This window comes from Colius striatus, chromosome 11 (assembly GCF_028858725.1).
Source record: "Colius striatus isolate bColStr4 chromosome 11, bColStr4.1.hap1, whole genome shotgun sequence".
Taxonomy (NCBI): domain Eukaryota; kingdom Metazoa; phylum Chordata; class Aves; order Coliiformes; family Coliidae; genus Colius; species Colius striatus.
Genome location: NC_084769.1, coordinates 8,706,376 through 8,722,238, shown reverse-complemented (window position 1 = coordinate 8,722,238; position 15,863 = coordinate 8,706,376). Strand labels below are relative to the sequence as shown.

Sequence of the window (15,863 nt, the reverse complement as noted above, 5' to 3'; positions counted from 1 at the left end):
GCATCCCTTTTTTCTGTTGTATCTAGTGACAGGACAAGGGGTAATGGAAGGAAGATGGAACACAGAAAGTTCCATTTAAACATAAGGAAAAACTATTTCGTTGTTCAGGTGAGGGAGCCCTGGCACAGGCTGCCCAGGGAAGGTGTGGAGCCCCCTTCTCTGGAGGTTTCAAGAGCCACTTGGACACGTTCCTGTGTGGCCTAATCTAGGTGGACCTGCTTTAGCAGGGGACTGGGCTGGATGATCTCTAAAGGTCCCTTCCAATCCCCACCATTCAGTGATTCACAATGAAAGACAACACAATGCAGACAGTCCCTTAGGATTCTGTGGGAATTTAAAAAAACAAAAAAATTCAAACCTGTAAATATCTGTTGTAATTATTGTTAGTGCATTTCAGGTGAAGTTTCTTACGTTCCTTTCCTTTAAAAGATTTCAAGTATTGCTTTACTGCAGCTTTTATGTATGTGTGCTGTTAAAATAACAGAGTTTAGTTGAGGCTTTAGTTACCTTGAAGGATATTTCTTGTGATTGACTGAACACTGCTTTTATACTCAGGTTTTGTAGGGCTGTTCAATCTGTTGCTGCTGTGGCCAGGGTTTTTCCTGCTTCACTATACTGGATTTGAAGCATTTGAGTTTCCCAATAAACTAATATGGATGTGCATTGTCATTAATGGCCTTATTGGAACGGTTCTGTCAGAGTTCCTCTGGCTATGGTATGTACTATATGCTTTGTATTTACTTCACATAAATTATCTTACCCATATTCTCAAATGTTGAGATATCAAGTTGCCTAGTTAGAGTTTTTTGCCTTTTTCCCCCCTTTTTTTTCTATCCACATATGCAGTTTGAATTGGAGGATATTATCCATCATGTCTTGTTAAGAACATCAGCTAACTTTAAAAAGCAGGTGATGTGGTCTTGTAGTATTAAGATCCTGTGTGCTTAGCCTCATTATAGAATTAACATTTTGAGATGGAAAGACTTTGTGGTATAGAGTAGCAGTAGGAAAGCATCAATTTCTCTTGTAACAGTTCTTCAGTTTCCAAGGCCTTGTGCATGTTGGACATATGAGTCAGAATCTAATGTTCTGTAGTTGACATGTTTGTTTAAATCTTCACAGACTTAATGAGCTGAAGCTCATCAGAATGCATTAATCATGAAGATATGGCAGTTCCTAAGTTAGTCTAGCTTTTATTTAATAATTTAATTATACGATAGCAACAGAGAATTGAGCAGGAGACTTATATAGATCAACAGCTCAAACTCTGTAGCAGAGTTAAACCTTTGCATAGCTGTCAGGGTGGTGTTATTGGAGAACTGTTTGGTAAGTCAGAGTTCTCAGCATGAGAGAATTGAGTTTCTTGTGGACCAGCATCATGTTAAAATAGGGGTGAAATAGAAAATTGTATCAGTTGAAAAGTCCTTTTTTATTCTGGAAACACTTAGGAAGAGTTTCAAGAAGAGACAGACTTCCAGTTCCATATAGTGAACCATGGCAATGGTTTGGCCAATGGCATCCTGGGATGCATCAAGAAGAGTGTGGCCAGCAGGTCAAGGGAGACTCTACTCCCCTTCTACTCTGCCTTGCTGAGGCCTCATCTGGAGTCCTGTGTCCAGTTCTGGGCTCCTCAGCTCAAGAGGGACAGGGAAATTCTGGAGAGTCCAGTGCAGGGCCACCAAGATGATCAGGGCACTGGAGCATCTTCCTTATGAGGAAAGGCTGTGGGAACTGGGGCTGTTTAGTCTGGAGGTGACTGAGGGGGATCTCATTAATACTTAAAAATATCTAAATGGTGGGTGTCAGGAGGTTTTCGATGGTATCTATCAACAGGACAAGGGGTAATGGGACGAAGCTGGAACACAAAAAGTTCCACTTAAACATAAGAAAAAACTATTTTACTATGAGGGTGAGGGAGCCCTGGCACAGGCTGCCCAGGGAGGGTGTGGAGCCTCCTTCTTTAGAGGTGTTCAAGACCTGCCTGGACGCGTTCCTGTGTGACCTGATCTAGGTGAACCTGCTTCTGCAGGGGGTTTGGACTAGATGATCTCTAAAGGTCCTTTCCAACCCCTACCATTCTATGCTGGTTTCAGTGCTACAGTTTGAGTAAGTGGGGCAGTTTATAAGTTTGGGCTTGGCAACCGTTAATGTTCAGACTCTCACCTCTATTATGAGAAAACCTCACAGGATAGCTACTCTGAAACAGCCATTGGTAATCATAGGATCCTAAGTACTGTGACAATACTGCAATAAAAGATGTAGGTAGAGTTGCATGAAAACCTTTTATTTAGTTGTTTTGTTATTTTCAGGTCAAGTTTAAAGTTAGTAAATTTCATCATGACATTTTTTGTTTGATAATAAACTTTTACACCTCTCCTAGTTATAAATGCATTGCAGCATATGTTCCTTTGTAGTTTATTGATGGAAAGATTTTGTGATGGTAATGCCATCCTTTAAGATTAGATTACAGTTTGTGTCAGTTGGTAAAATAAGTGCAATTTCAACATAAGCAAAATACTAAAAAAAAAAAAATAAAACCCAACAAAATCCCTGAAACTCCTGAACTTCAGTTTTGTCTCAAAATCAAGTACTAACATAGGGTTAAGTACATGGGTGTGCACAGGCTTTTTCATATACGTGCTGTTAGTGTAATTGCTCAGCATGATAATTTAGTCAATTAAAAGGCCAATTTTACTTTCCATTCCTTTTCCCTAGAATTTAGAACTAGGGCTAATTTTGGATTTTGTGCTGGCATCATCCTTTTATCAGTCCAGCGTGTTACTAGTATGATCTCTACTGTTTCTTTGGAAGTAAATAATGTCTCTTAACTTGTTTACTCACCCAATCATGTACCATAAACTGAATAATGTAGTGGTGGATGTGACTTGTAATTAATTTTTTCTTTAACCTGCTAGTGAGATTTCACTAAATTCTGTATCATATATTGTTCTAGTGGACAGTTTGTTTCTAATTCAGAAGTGGTCAGTGCAGACACAGAAATATCTTCCTATGGTACAGAAGGAGATTTAGAATATTGAGCAGGAAGTTTACAAGAATGATGAGTATCTAAAATGCTTTGTTTTGTTTCTGTTTTTTTCCTCATATGGCTTTTGTTTTAAAGACACAGAACAATACAAGTGATTATAAGTATCCAAACAAGCCATTTTTGCTTGTCTGAAAGGCATTGGTATGGAAGGACCTAATGGCTTGATTTGGGAGTTTTTAGTTAAAGAAATACATGCACGAAAATGGTTTCCAAATGTGTGTTCAAACCTTTTGTGTTTCAAAAGGTGTTAATAAACTTATTTGAGATTAGTTAAAATAGCATTTTCTTTAGTGAATCACATTTCATGAATATAGTTTTGATTGAGTGGATTAAAAAAAAGAAATTTTTAAGAATTCAAACAAAAATGGCAACTGCAGGATTTTCCTTCTTTAAAATTAGTTGTGTGTAGAGATGATTGCAGTTCCACAAAAAAGCGTAGCTGGTACTGTTTTCGGTACTCACCAAGGATGAGAAGAATTGCCTTTATGTTAACAAATAAACCAGTTCTGGATGTCTTTGAAATAAGAGGCTGAGTACTTGGCCATTACTGATTTGAACTGGGCAGAGACCCCCTTGTACTTCTTTATATGGTAGAATAAGCTATTTCATAGATGAGTTATTTGCTAACAGGCCTTACTCTGCTTTGTGACTTTTGGCTTGATCAATCATAAAATGAGAATTGCTTCTTTTAATATTGGATGTACTGTTCTTCAATTGGTATCAAAATGGCTTAGGCTTGTCAAGCTTTATTTACAGAGCCTTTGATTTACATCACAATGCCAATTATCTCAGGAATTAATTTATTGTCTTAGGTCTGTCTTACATATAGTTTGAGGTTCTCTGGAGTTTTGTTGTTGTTTTTTCTCATTTTTTTTAACTTCATTCAATGAATCAGTCAATGCAAACTAAATATTATTTGCAAACAAAAAAGGTTTAGTTTTCTTTGTGCTATTAGTGAGTACTGCACTGACATATGTGTGTAGTTCTACTGTTCTGTGACTCAGTGATTTAGAGAAATCTAATGACTTTGTTCCTGCTTAGGAAATATGATGAGACCAGTTGTAAATGCAAAGAAACTTTACTGAGACTCTGGAGTGTATTTTAAAGTGAAAATTACAAAGCTTAATCTGTGCATGAAAGAATTTGTCTATTTATAAAATATATTTCTCTTTTTGGGTAGAATTTCTAGACACCAGTAACTTTGAATTTCTGTAAGCTGGTATTAAACTATTTGAAAGTAGAAACAAAATGTAAGTGAAGTCGTTAGATGGGGAGTAATGAATTTTCCATAATCTCTAAAGGTTTATATGGGAATGAAACCTCACTCCAGAAGACAACAATAGTGTAGTTAAGAATTTTAGGGAGTTTTACAGATTTATGGTGGAGTGTGTGTATCTCAATTTTTTTATTATCAAACAATAATCAAACCAAACAATAACTAGCAGTTAAGCTTGATCAAATGCCTTCTGCAGTTTGATATATTAGCGTAGTTGTCTTTAACTTTGTAGTAAGACCTTGTTGTTGCTTTTTGATTCTCTTTCAGGGGATGCTTTCTTACCTCATCTCTGATAGGCACACTTGCGCTAAGCCTTACAATACCTTTGTCCATAATAGCTGACATGTGTATGCAAAAGGTAAGGTATTACTAAGTTTTGAACATTATAAACAGAATTTCTTGGAATCAAATGGAAGTGAGCAGTATCTTGAAAATACTCAATTAGTGGCAAATCCCAAAATCTACAGGTTTACCACAAAGGAATGTAGCAGCTACAAGGCTTAATTGCACATTTTTAGACTTATGTGGATATTAGGCTTCCATATATACTGTATTATTTAGGTTAATCTGGTTTCACTGACATTGATATAATAGCTGTGCAAAAACCTTGCATGTAAAGAAAGAAAATTATCTGATCAGATGAGTTTAGAAAGGAAGCTACATAACACTTGTTAATATTACTCTTCAAGCTGTATAGATACTTTTCTTTTTCTGCTGATGGCGTAGAATTTTCAGTTTTAAGTATTCAGTTATGTATGAAGTTAAAATTTAACTTTGAATATTTGAATTTAATATTTAATCAGTGGCAAGGAATATCAGATTCTTAATTTCACATTAATAGTTATTTAGCATTCAGTGCAAGTATGCAATTATTGATTTTTTTGTTTGTTTGTTTTGTTTTGTTTGTGGTATTTTTTCTTTAAATTGAGGTCACATAACTGTTTCTGTCTCCTGAAGACAGAATCATTTGTTTCTGCTCTTTAATTTGGATTTAAATAATCTTTACTGCTAAAATTTTAATTTGAAACTTAAACTACCTGTTTAACTCTTAAATATCTTTCAACCTGATTTTTATAATGCATCTCTTCTTAAAGCAAACCTAATTTTTCTTACAGTGATAAGATCTCTGTAGTGAGATGCTAAACCTTTATGTGAATTGGGAAGCAGTTTGCTCATGTAATAGTTCACCTGAAAATTATATAAAAATGGGCAAAACTGACCAAACTTAGAACTAACTATACAATACTGCTGCAGAAATTTTGAATAGGCTGGTGGTCTTGCTCTGCCAGCTACTGCTACTTAAACTGCTTCGATGTTCTTTTGAGTCTTGTTTCAAAAGGAGTTATGTTTAGTTTGTAAGCTCTGTGCAAATAGAAATGCAAAAGTATGAAAAGAGAAAAAATTCTGACTGTGCTTGGAACATAGCTTATATTGAGCATTCTCTAAAGTAGTGGCTTTCCTAAATTAGTGCATTATCTATCGAAGTTCAATTTACAACTTGTGTTCAATCATTACATTTGATTTTTTTTCTTTTGAAGCATGTACTTTTTGTATAAAACTGACTTATGTACAAGAAGTTAGTCAAGTCTTGCACTTAGACTGTTTCCAACCAAAAAGCTTTACTGCTCAGAGTTCTCACAAGCAAAGTGTACTGGGAGGCATGTAAAAGTGGGGGACCGCCCCCCCCCCCCAGCTTACATGTTGGAAGATGAATCAGAAAAATGTAGGGATCAAAATAAACAAAAAACCGTAAAGTTAAATTGTAAAATAAAAGGAGAGTCAGATCCTGAATAAATACTTTTGTAATGAACATATAAAATACAGTATGTTTCATATTAGTATTAGCTGAAAATTTCAGCATGGAAATACAGTAAAACCTTGCAGTGATTCCAACAATAATGAAGAAGTCTTTGGTAAGACAACTGTGTTTGTGTTGCCATTAAAGTATCTGTAATATACCCTTGGGATGTAAATTGTAACAAGAAAGTAAGTAACTAATGGTAGCTATTAAGGAAACAAGAAAAACAAATCTATACTTCTCCCTTAGAAATTCACTTTAGTGAGGTGGAATTAGGTTTATATGTGAGCTAATGCTGGTAACAAAAAATAAGCATTTTGTGTGGATCCATGTGTGCATCTGTACATGTTTATGTAAATGTGTGTTGTACAGATACATTTTTAGAGGTATGTGTATATATAGTTATATATATCAGTATATGAAAAGCTTAGGTTGTCTTCTGAAGTGATTAAACGTATTTTCTGGAACACATTGAAAAATGGAATATACTTTTCTACTTCTCAGTAAACAGCTTCATCTCTAGGATATTTAATCTGAGCAAACACAGAGTCCAGATATTTAAAATTCATTTCTTCTTTGTGTACTCATCCAATATCAAGGCATTTGAAATAGTGTAAACATCTTTGAGGCTCTATTGACTGACTTTTAGTTGATGTTTGTAATAATACAAGGGCAAGTTACATGTCTCCTTATCTTTTTAAAACTAAATTGCTAGAATTAGAAGCACAAGTGAATTACTCTAATTAAAGGCAAACTCCTGTAGACTTTGAGGTCCTTTTCACAAGTGCACAAAGTAACCTGCTGAGTTGATGTAGGGAGAACAGTATATGTTGTCTACCAGGACTTCCTCAAGACTTTGGACACAGTTTCCCACAGCCTCCTCTTAGAGAAACTGATGTATTATATGGTCTGGAGAAGTGGTGGATGCAGTGGGTAGACTCTAGCTGACTAGCTATACCCAGATGCTGGTGGGTAACAGCTCCTTTTCAAACTAGCAACCCATCACAAGTGAAGTCCTCCAGGGACTGATATTGGGCCCAGTGCTGTTTAGTGTCTTAACAAGTGATCTGGATGATGGGATCAAGTAATATGCTGATGAAGCTTGCTGACAATACCACACTAAATCATGGACATGTGGGAAGGGAGAGCCACCCCACTGGAAGACCTGAATAGGCTGTAAGAGTGGGCTAACAAGAACCATATCAAGTTCAACAAGTATAAGGTCTTGCACCTGGGAAAACATAATCCAGGAATGCAGCTGGGATCTAACCTGCTGGGGAGCAGCTCTGCGGAAAGGGACCTGAGGGTCATGGTAGACCAGAAGCTCAGTAGGAGAAAACAGTGCGCTACTGCAGCAAAGGAAGCCAGCAGGATGCTGGGTTGCATCAACAAGGACATCAGCAGAGGTAAAGAAGTTGTTATCCCACTATACTCAGCATTTGTCAGACCACTCCTGTAATACTGTGTTCGGTTTTGGTCCTTGCTGTGCAAAAAAGATGTGGACAGGTTGGAGAGAGTCCAGAGGAGGGGCATGAAGATGATCAAAGGACTGGGAAATGTGGCATATGAGGAAAGGCTGATAGAACTGGGTTTGTTCAGCCTTGAGAAAAGAACACTCAGGGGAGACCTTATCACCGTGTTCCAGTATTTAAAGAAGATAGAGACTCTCTTTTTACAAGGAGTCACATGGGAAAAACAAGATGTAATGGGTAAAAGTTACTCCTGAGGAGATTCTGACTGGACACAGAAAACATTTCCCAGTGAGAACAATCAGCCATTGGACACAGTACTGGGCTGTCTTGTCTAGACCATGCTTTTGCCAAGAAAAGTTGGACCAAGTGGTCCTTGACATCCCTTCCAAGCTGATATTCCTTGATTTGTGGAAGTATGTCCCTCATACAAACACTAAAGTATCCTCAAGCAAGTGCTGTTCTCACCAAAGTCTCAGGCTTCCAAGTTAGGCTGGTAGAAATTTAAGCTCCCAGCCTTATCTTTACACTACATTTCAGTTTTATTGAAAGGAACACACATAAGAATGCCACTAGCATGGCTAATAATGTAAGGATTAACATATGAATATATGCAGTCTCTGTATGACTGTCAAATGGTATGGTAATTATAAAAGATGGATAATTACTGAGTCTTTAGTATTCTGTAATAATTTATATAAATCTGAATCTTAAGAAATCAGAACCAAACTCTTAACTATTGGAATAATCCTTTTGATAACTTATATGTTAATGAATTTCTGTTAGAAATCAGCAAGGTTGGCATAAGGCTCTAACAAGTTTATTAGATTTTTTGAGAGCAAACATCAGTGTGAGATGTCAAAACTGTACTTTTTTTCTCCATATTTTCCCCACGAGAGGGAGCAGTGCTCATGGCTCATTGCTCTGTTCGCCTCAAAGGCGTTGCAGAGATTAGTTCTTGAGCTTGCACCCTTGATTTCTCTAACCTTCTCAAGTTTTAAACAGTCTCAGCATAAATTGAGTGCTATGTCCTGCCTTTTTTTAAATGGAAAAGAACCCTTGTAAGCATTTCCCATAGCACAGGCTTTCTATGTGTATTCATTTCAGCAGTTACCACTCAGTGACAGTATATTCATAGTGACTTAACGGATAAACAAATCTTTCCAATGACATCTCATATGTAAAGTTTTTGAAGTGTTTAGGGGAATTTCTCATTGGTATCAGTCAGATTGCTAAAACCTAGAAATTGTCAGTGTCTGTCTTCATCCACACCACAGCATAAACAGTATGTTCTGTTGTAAAGAATAGATCAGTGAAGAGTGGTTATTCATTTTTTACAAGTATCAGTGGCTAGAGCAGTTATACCTAATAACTTGCAAAATGTTTGTAATACTTCATCCAGTTTAAAAGAACTGAAACTTCATCTCAAACTTACAGCAGTTATTATAAAGATACAGTATGCCAATTATCTCTTTAATCTTTATAAACTCTTGAGTGAATGATGTTTGTGTTTGAATTCCAGGTGCAGTTTTCCTGGTTATTTTTTGCAGGGGCGGTCCCTGTATTTTTTTCTTTTTTCATTGCAACTCTGTTGTGTCACTATAACAACTGGGATCCAGTGATGGTGGGGATCAGAAGAATTTTTGCCTTTATTTGTAGAAAACATCGCATTCAGAGGTAGGTCAGTCACAAAGTATAATCCTATCTCTTCTTCAGCCTCTCCAGTATCCTATGCTCTTTTATAAGCTGCAGTACTCATCCTGTACTTACTTTCATCTAATTTTATATTCAGGTGTACTAATTTTTTAATAGTAGTAGTTGCCAGTCCATTTATTAACCTATGTCATGCTGATAAAATGGAAAGATGTGAAGTCTGTATACGTTTTAAGTTTCCTAGTGGCTGTCACAGTTTTCTTTTTTTCCCTTGATGCCTCTGTGATAGTTGCTGTACCCAGAACTTGCAGTGAAACTAGTGCAAACTTGAGTATACTTTGTGAAGTTAAGGTCTCTTTGTATGTTTCTAATGTCTGCACTTCAAACAACTAGCGTACTTAGTATTTGTGTCAGCCGATTTAATATTACTGTGTCATTTTAAACAAATGCATTTATTTATTTTAAGAATGCCAGAAGAAAGTGAGCAGTGTGAAAGTCTCATTCCTATGCACAGTGTTTCACAAGATGGAGACAGTTGCTGTTCATAGACAAAAAGGTATGTTCACTAAACTTCAAGCAATACAGAGAAAGGTGAGGATTGGTTTTCATGATGGTTATAGAAGCACACATTTTTACAGAGCATACAGTTAATCTTGTTCTATATTGATGGATAAAGTTTTAAAGGATATCTTTAAAACTATTATTCATTACCAAGCATTATTCTCTCCTTGATACAGTTCTTAGTCAATGATTTTGAAAGTAGTTTTGTACATGAGAGTATTACAACATTCATAAAAATTTGGACATAAGTCAATAAATGAGAAAAGGCATACAACTTGGTATGATATGCGTGGAAGAGATTGAGGTCATTGTTTCATTTTGTAAATGCTGGTGAAGTCTCAGCTTGGGCTACTGTAGTTCATGAAGAACATTGACCGCTTAAGGAAATTCAGAGGACATGAGCAGACTTTATGGGTCTGGAAAATGGGAAGGAATCATTGTGTTTGTGGTTGACAGGAATTAAGATGTTGAATTGCATGAAATGTTAGAATCATAGAATGGTAGGGGTTGAAAGGGACCTTTAGAGATCATCTAGTCCAACCCCCCTGCCAGACCAGGTCCACCTAGATCAGGTCATGCAGGAACGTGTCCAGGCGGGTTTGAAAACCTCCAGAGAGGGTGGCTCCACACCCTCCCTGGGCAGCCTGTGCCAGGGCTCCCTCACCTCAACAGTAAAGTAGTTTTTCCTATGTTTAAGTGAAACTTTTTGTGTTCCAGCTTCATCCCTTGTCCTGTTGCTAGATACAATAGGAAAAAGTGATGCCCCAACCTCCTTTTAGACACCCACCATTTGGATATTTTTATGTATTAATGAGATCCCCACTCAGTCTCCTCCAGACTAAACAGCCCCAGTTCCCGCAGCCTTTCCTCATAAGGAAGATGCTCCAGTGCCCTGATCATCTTGGTGGCCCTGCGCTGGACTCTGAGGAGTTCCCTGTCCCTCTTGAGCTGAGGAGCCCAGAACTGGACACAGGACTCCAGATGAGGCCTCAGCAGGGCAGAGTAGAGGGGGAGCAGTCTCCCTTGACCTGCTGGCCACACTCTTCTTGATGCATCCCAGAATGCCATTGGCCTTCTTGGCCATGAGGACACATTGCTGGCTCATGGTTAGTTCATTGTCAACCAGCACTCTCAGGTCTCTCTCTGCAGAGCTGCTCTCCAGCAGGTCAATCCCCAGCCTGTACTGGTGCATGGGGTTGTTCCTTCCCAGATGCAGGACTCTGCACTTGTCCTTGTTGAAACTCATGAGGTTCCTCTCTGCCCAACTCTCAAGCCAGTTGAGATCCCACTGAATGGCAGCACAGCCTCTGGGGAATCAGCCATTCCTCCCAGTTTGATGTCATCAGTGAACTTGCTCTGAGGGTATACTTGCTGTCCCCTCATCCAGCTTGTTGATGAAGATGTTGAACAAGACTGGCCCCAGAACTGTGGAACTCCACTGGCCACAGGCCTCCATCTCAATTCTGTGCCATTGATCACCACCCTCTGGGCTCTGTCATTCAGCCAGCTCTCGATCCACCTCACTGTCCACTCGTCCAAGCCACACTGCCTGAGCTTTCTGATGAGGATGTTACGGGAGACAGTGTCAAAAGCCTTGCTGAAGTCAAGGTAGATGACATCTGCTGCTCTCCCCTCATCTAGCCAGCCAATTATGCACTCATAGAAGGCTATCAGGTTGGTCAAACAGGATTTCCTGTAAGAATAGGGAAACTAGTGTTTCCCTACTAGCTAGGAAGTTTGCAAAGTATCCTTCTCTACGAGGAGATTATACAAACCTCTTAACAGAATCATTACATATTTTGTTGATGCTGTCTTGGAGCATAAAGACAGACATAGTTTAGGACTCTCTCTACGCTTCAGGGCTTCAGTTCTCAAATAATGCATGCAGAAGTCTATTTCTATGTTCCAAGGTTTCTCAAATCTAATAATGAAATTATTAGATTTGAGAAACCTTGGAACATAGAAATAACACAGATCTAACCAAAGCAGTAATTGTAACATCTTATGCTTGAGACACACAGTTATTTCGTTTATTAATAAAATGGAAACAAATACATATGGTGATGGCTTATTTTTTGTAATCTTTAATGATGTAGCCCTGATATTTTTTTCTTCTTCTTCTTCATAGTTTAAAAATGGATTAATGCCCAGCGAAGAGACAATCTTCTGGAAAAGTCCCTAAGGAATCTGTGTTTCAGTGCCTATTCTGAATTTGTAGTAAAAATAAGAAGTTTCAGTTCTTTTGAAACTCTAAACTCTTTCTTGCTTTCATCTGGTTTTATAAATTGAACAAATTTACTACACGCCTATCACCATGGGGAATCTTAGTCCATCTGAGCAACCAGCCTGCCTTATAACACTGAGCTGGTGAAGTTACTTGACAAAATCAAGAAAACAAATGCTGTTAAGTGATTTCTTTCTTTTTTTAACTCACAATTTTGTTAAATGCTGGACAATATAATTTTTAAAAAATACTTTCAAATGAGTTATGTAAATAAGTTTGCAAGTCATCAAGTCTTACAGGCTTTCAGATGAAGAGCTAAATAGATATGTTACCTGTAATAGGTACAAATTAACTTTTTTATGTTGTACAAACTATTTGCATATTAATAGAAGAAAATAGAAAAATAATTTATTAAGTGCATTCTTGTAATTATTGAGGCAGGATCTTTGTAGGGTCCCAGAACACTACATATATATTGTCTTTAGGCCATTGTAATGGCAATGGGTGCCAGTGTTTAAAAATCTTTTGTTACCTAACAATCTGGAATGCTTACAGTCTTAGTGGATGCCAAAATATTTATAATTACAGTACATTTGGGTGTACAGTCTCAAAATTAATGTTTGTTTTAAACAATCCAATTCTATAACCCATTCTTAATCCCATTATCCTTCATTCCATCTCAAACAGAAAGCTAAATCTGACCATTCGCACATGAATAGCTGCCATGTTATTAAAGAGATCAAATTAATTGTGGCTGTTTTCAGTCAGTGAGTTGGCACTACAGTAATCTGCTGAACCACCTGAAAGATAAAGGTCTTTGTCTTGATATTTTTTTTTCCAGTTGCTTTAATAAATTCATTCTAAAATGGATCATTTTCTGTGTAATCTGTATCTTCCCTCCACGGCAACACTTCTGTCCCACATGATTCTGAGCAGTTACGAACACGTACTTTCAGGAACATTTCAAATTGGTGCCGTTTTGCAGCTTCTGGCAGTAAGACACTTAAGGTTAATTTTGGCTTTTGATGGATTTGACTTTTTTTGTAATTAATATTGGATGGATTTTCAGCCAACAGCCTTCTCTTCCACATAGTAAGGTTATTAATAATCCTTCCATGCAAATACAGAAGGATGGCATTTCATGTTTTGACACTCACTAATGATCCTTCCAAAAGAAATTTTAGTGGTTTAGTGATAAAACAATTAGACAAGTGGGAATGCAGGAGAGAAACATGCTTAACTATACATTTAGAAGGATTGATTAGCCAGCAGCTCAAATTTAGTGTAAAAATCTGCCAGCAGAGAAAGGAGAGGAATGAATAAAAAAAGAACCTCCTAGGGGCTATACTGGTCAAGTGTTGCACCTTTATCAGATTTTTCCTTTCAATTTATAATACAGTGTTACACTACAAGTTTGAGAATCTGAGGCATCTCTTGAGACAGTGAGTCCTTTGTTGTACACTTGAAATGAGAATTAAAAAAACACCCAAAGCAACACAACAAAGCCCAAACAAACAAAACAAAAAGCTTATTGAATATATGAAGGTATTTGGAGAAAATTCTTATTTCAGTTCCCAAACCCCACAAGTAGAAGGGTTGAGAATGCAATATATAGAATAAATTATACATTTAACTTGAATAGAATTTTCAGGGAAGGAAGTGAAGTTTCCTCAGTTTGGGAGTTTGGGCTTTCGTTAAGGGTTTTTTTTTTTTTCATAAATTCTGACAAATGAGAGGATAATAACTTCAGCTTTTTGTTTTAGAAGTAGTGTTAAGGCCTAACTGGCAATAGAAGGCTAATGTATGTTTTCAATTAATTATATGTTTCAATGAGATCAGACTGAATATATCATGCAAGGCATTAACTACAAATTTGAATCAGATGGGACTTGCAGCATCAGCAAATTAAGCCTGGGAAAACTTGAGTATGCTTTTGGATGAGCAATTAGGGTATTTTTAGTGAAATACTCTAGTACTGTCTTTGGAAATTGATCATACTGATAAAATTGAAGAAGTAATGTATAATGGGAAGTTACTTTTCATATCTGTCCCTATGTTCATGGGTTAAAGCTCATCATAGCCTCCCATGTACTAGAAGAATATTCTTCTGTCTCTGACCCCAGGAATGCCGAAGAATATTTTTGTTTGGTAAATTCCAGCTTAGGGCCATCCAGCTGGTTTTGGTTTTTCAACAAAAAGTGTCAGTTTCTTTTCTTTTTTAAGATATTTGATGTTTTAATCTCATGGCACTAGGTAGCTTGAGCAGCCTTTTTGCATTAAATCGCAGTTCTTTAAGAAACAAAGCAAACTGTCCATCCTGAAAGGATTTTTAAACAGTGGCGCCCTTGTAGTTAAAGAAACGTATTACGGTTTTAAATACGAAAGCTATGACATGTAACATTGTTCCTGCATTTAATAGAATGTGATGAGCATTTTCTATAAAATCTTGTGATTTTTAGTACAATAATATTTTATAAATATGATGTCTAATTTGAAATGTAAATTGCGTAGCTCTCTAATGGGTGCTTGGTAAATGCAGAAGAGATTTAGCGTTGATTCTCAGGTACCTCTGACGTAATGGAGACATGCTGAGTTTTTCTTCCTCGTGATACAACTGGAATGTGAAGGAGCTCTCTTATAAATGCTTTACTTCTGTGTGCTACCATCAATTGTCATTGCTCTTATTGTTTCAATTTGGGGATGTCTTTTTTTCTGACTTATTTCTTGTAGAAAGCACATATGTTTAAAAAAAATGATATCTTTTTTTATCTCAAGCATTTGTTTGAATGTTATTAGATGCTTAAAGAACAGTGATTTCCCATGCCTACAAAATGGAAAATGAATGCTACATGTGTTGCTCTGTCAAGTAGTTGAACTAATTACTGTAATCCTATCAGACAACCAACAATTTCTTCTGTGTGTGATTGAGGTTTTGGAGCTATTTGGGTTTTCTATATGGAGGAAATGATGATAATTTGCCAAATGCCACACAGCATGCCTTCACTTTTATGGATTTGGCGAGTCTTGCATAGTTTGATGTACTGTATACTGCACTCCAGAACAAAGGGGGGAAAGGGGATTTCGGTTTTTCTGGCTACTTTATTAGGTTTCAGTCGTGGCAAAAACGTGTTCACTATGAGGAACTGCTGTAGATTTAAAACTAATTCAGCAAAGGACTGAAGTACATGTGACATCAGTACTCAGCAGTTACTTAGAAAGTGTGGGGCACATGATTGCCACTGAAGACGAGCAAGGTCCCAGTGTTCCTGTTGCCCAGTGCATGCTGCATCTTGCCTCTTGGCTTTTTGCCTGTGTAGGCTGTTAGTGACTGATCTGGCTTGCGATGGATTCAACCTGAAGCAGACTGCACACAGAAACTCAGAAGGAGGAAGGCAAAGGCGCTGCCTGGTTATCTCACTGTGGTGTTGCAAATGCAAAAAGGTATTTGGTAGAAATCGAGTGCTAAGCAGTGGTGTTTTTCAAATGACAAACCGTGGTGCTGCATGTGATACTTGACCCAGTGTGCTGGTATATGCACTGCATACTTACTTGTGATGTACCAGTAAAAATAGGAGAGCCTGCAAATTACTTTTCCTGGTGTGTGGTGCTCTAATTGTCATTCTCTTTCATGATCCCCAATGTGTCTAGGTACTGCTGTTCACAACTACGATTGCTTTAAATAAGGCGGTCATTTCTCTGTAATTCTTGATTCTATCTCTCCTTTGTGTTGAATGTTATCATTCCCATTCCCTACTAAAAAGTCCTCCTGTTTTAGGAAAATTAAGTTACTGAGCTAAACTAAGCTATCAGAGGAGGGGGGCAAACCAGTTATATTT

The 15,863-nt window shown here is 37.3% G+C and overlaps 1 protein-coding gene across 3 annotated transcripts in view; it reads left to right on the top strand.

Annotated features, from left to right (window-relative positions):
• The window catches only part of SLC35F5 (solute carrier family 35 member F5), a 34,830-nt gene extending 19,218 nt beyond the window's left edge, over positions 1-15,612 (top strand). For all 3 annotated transcript variants that reach the window (XM_062004623.1, XM_062004621.1, XM_062004622.1), the window contains 5 exons: positions 556-715; positions 4,590-4,680; positions 9,112-9,266; positions 9,709-9,798; positions 11,932-15,612. In XM_062004623.1, the coding sequence (XP_061860607.1) occupies positions 556-715; positions 4,590-4,680; positions 9,112-9,266; positions 9,709-9,790 (488 nt within the window). In that variant the 3' untranslated portion in view covers positions 9,791-9,798; positions 11,932-15,612. The remainder of the gene's footprint in view (positions 1-555; positions 716-4,589; positions 4,681-9,111; positions 9,267-9,708; positions 9,799-11,931) is intronic.
• Positions 15,613-15,863: the final 251 nt, after the last annotated feature.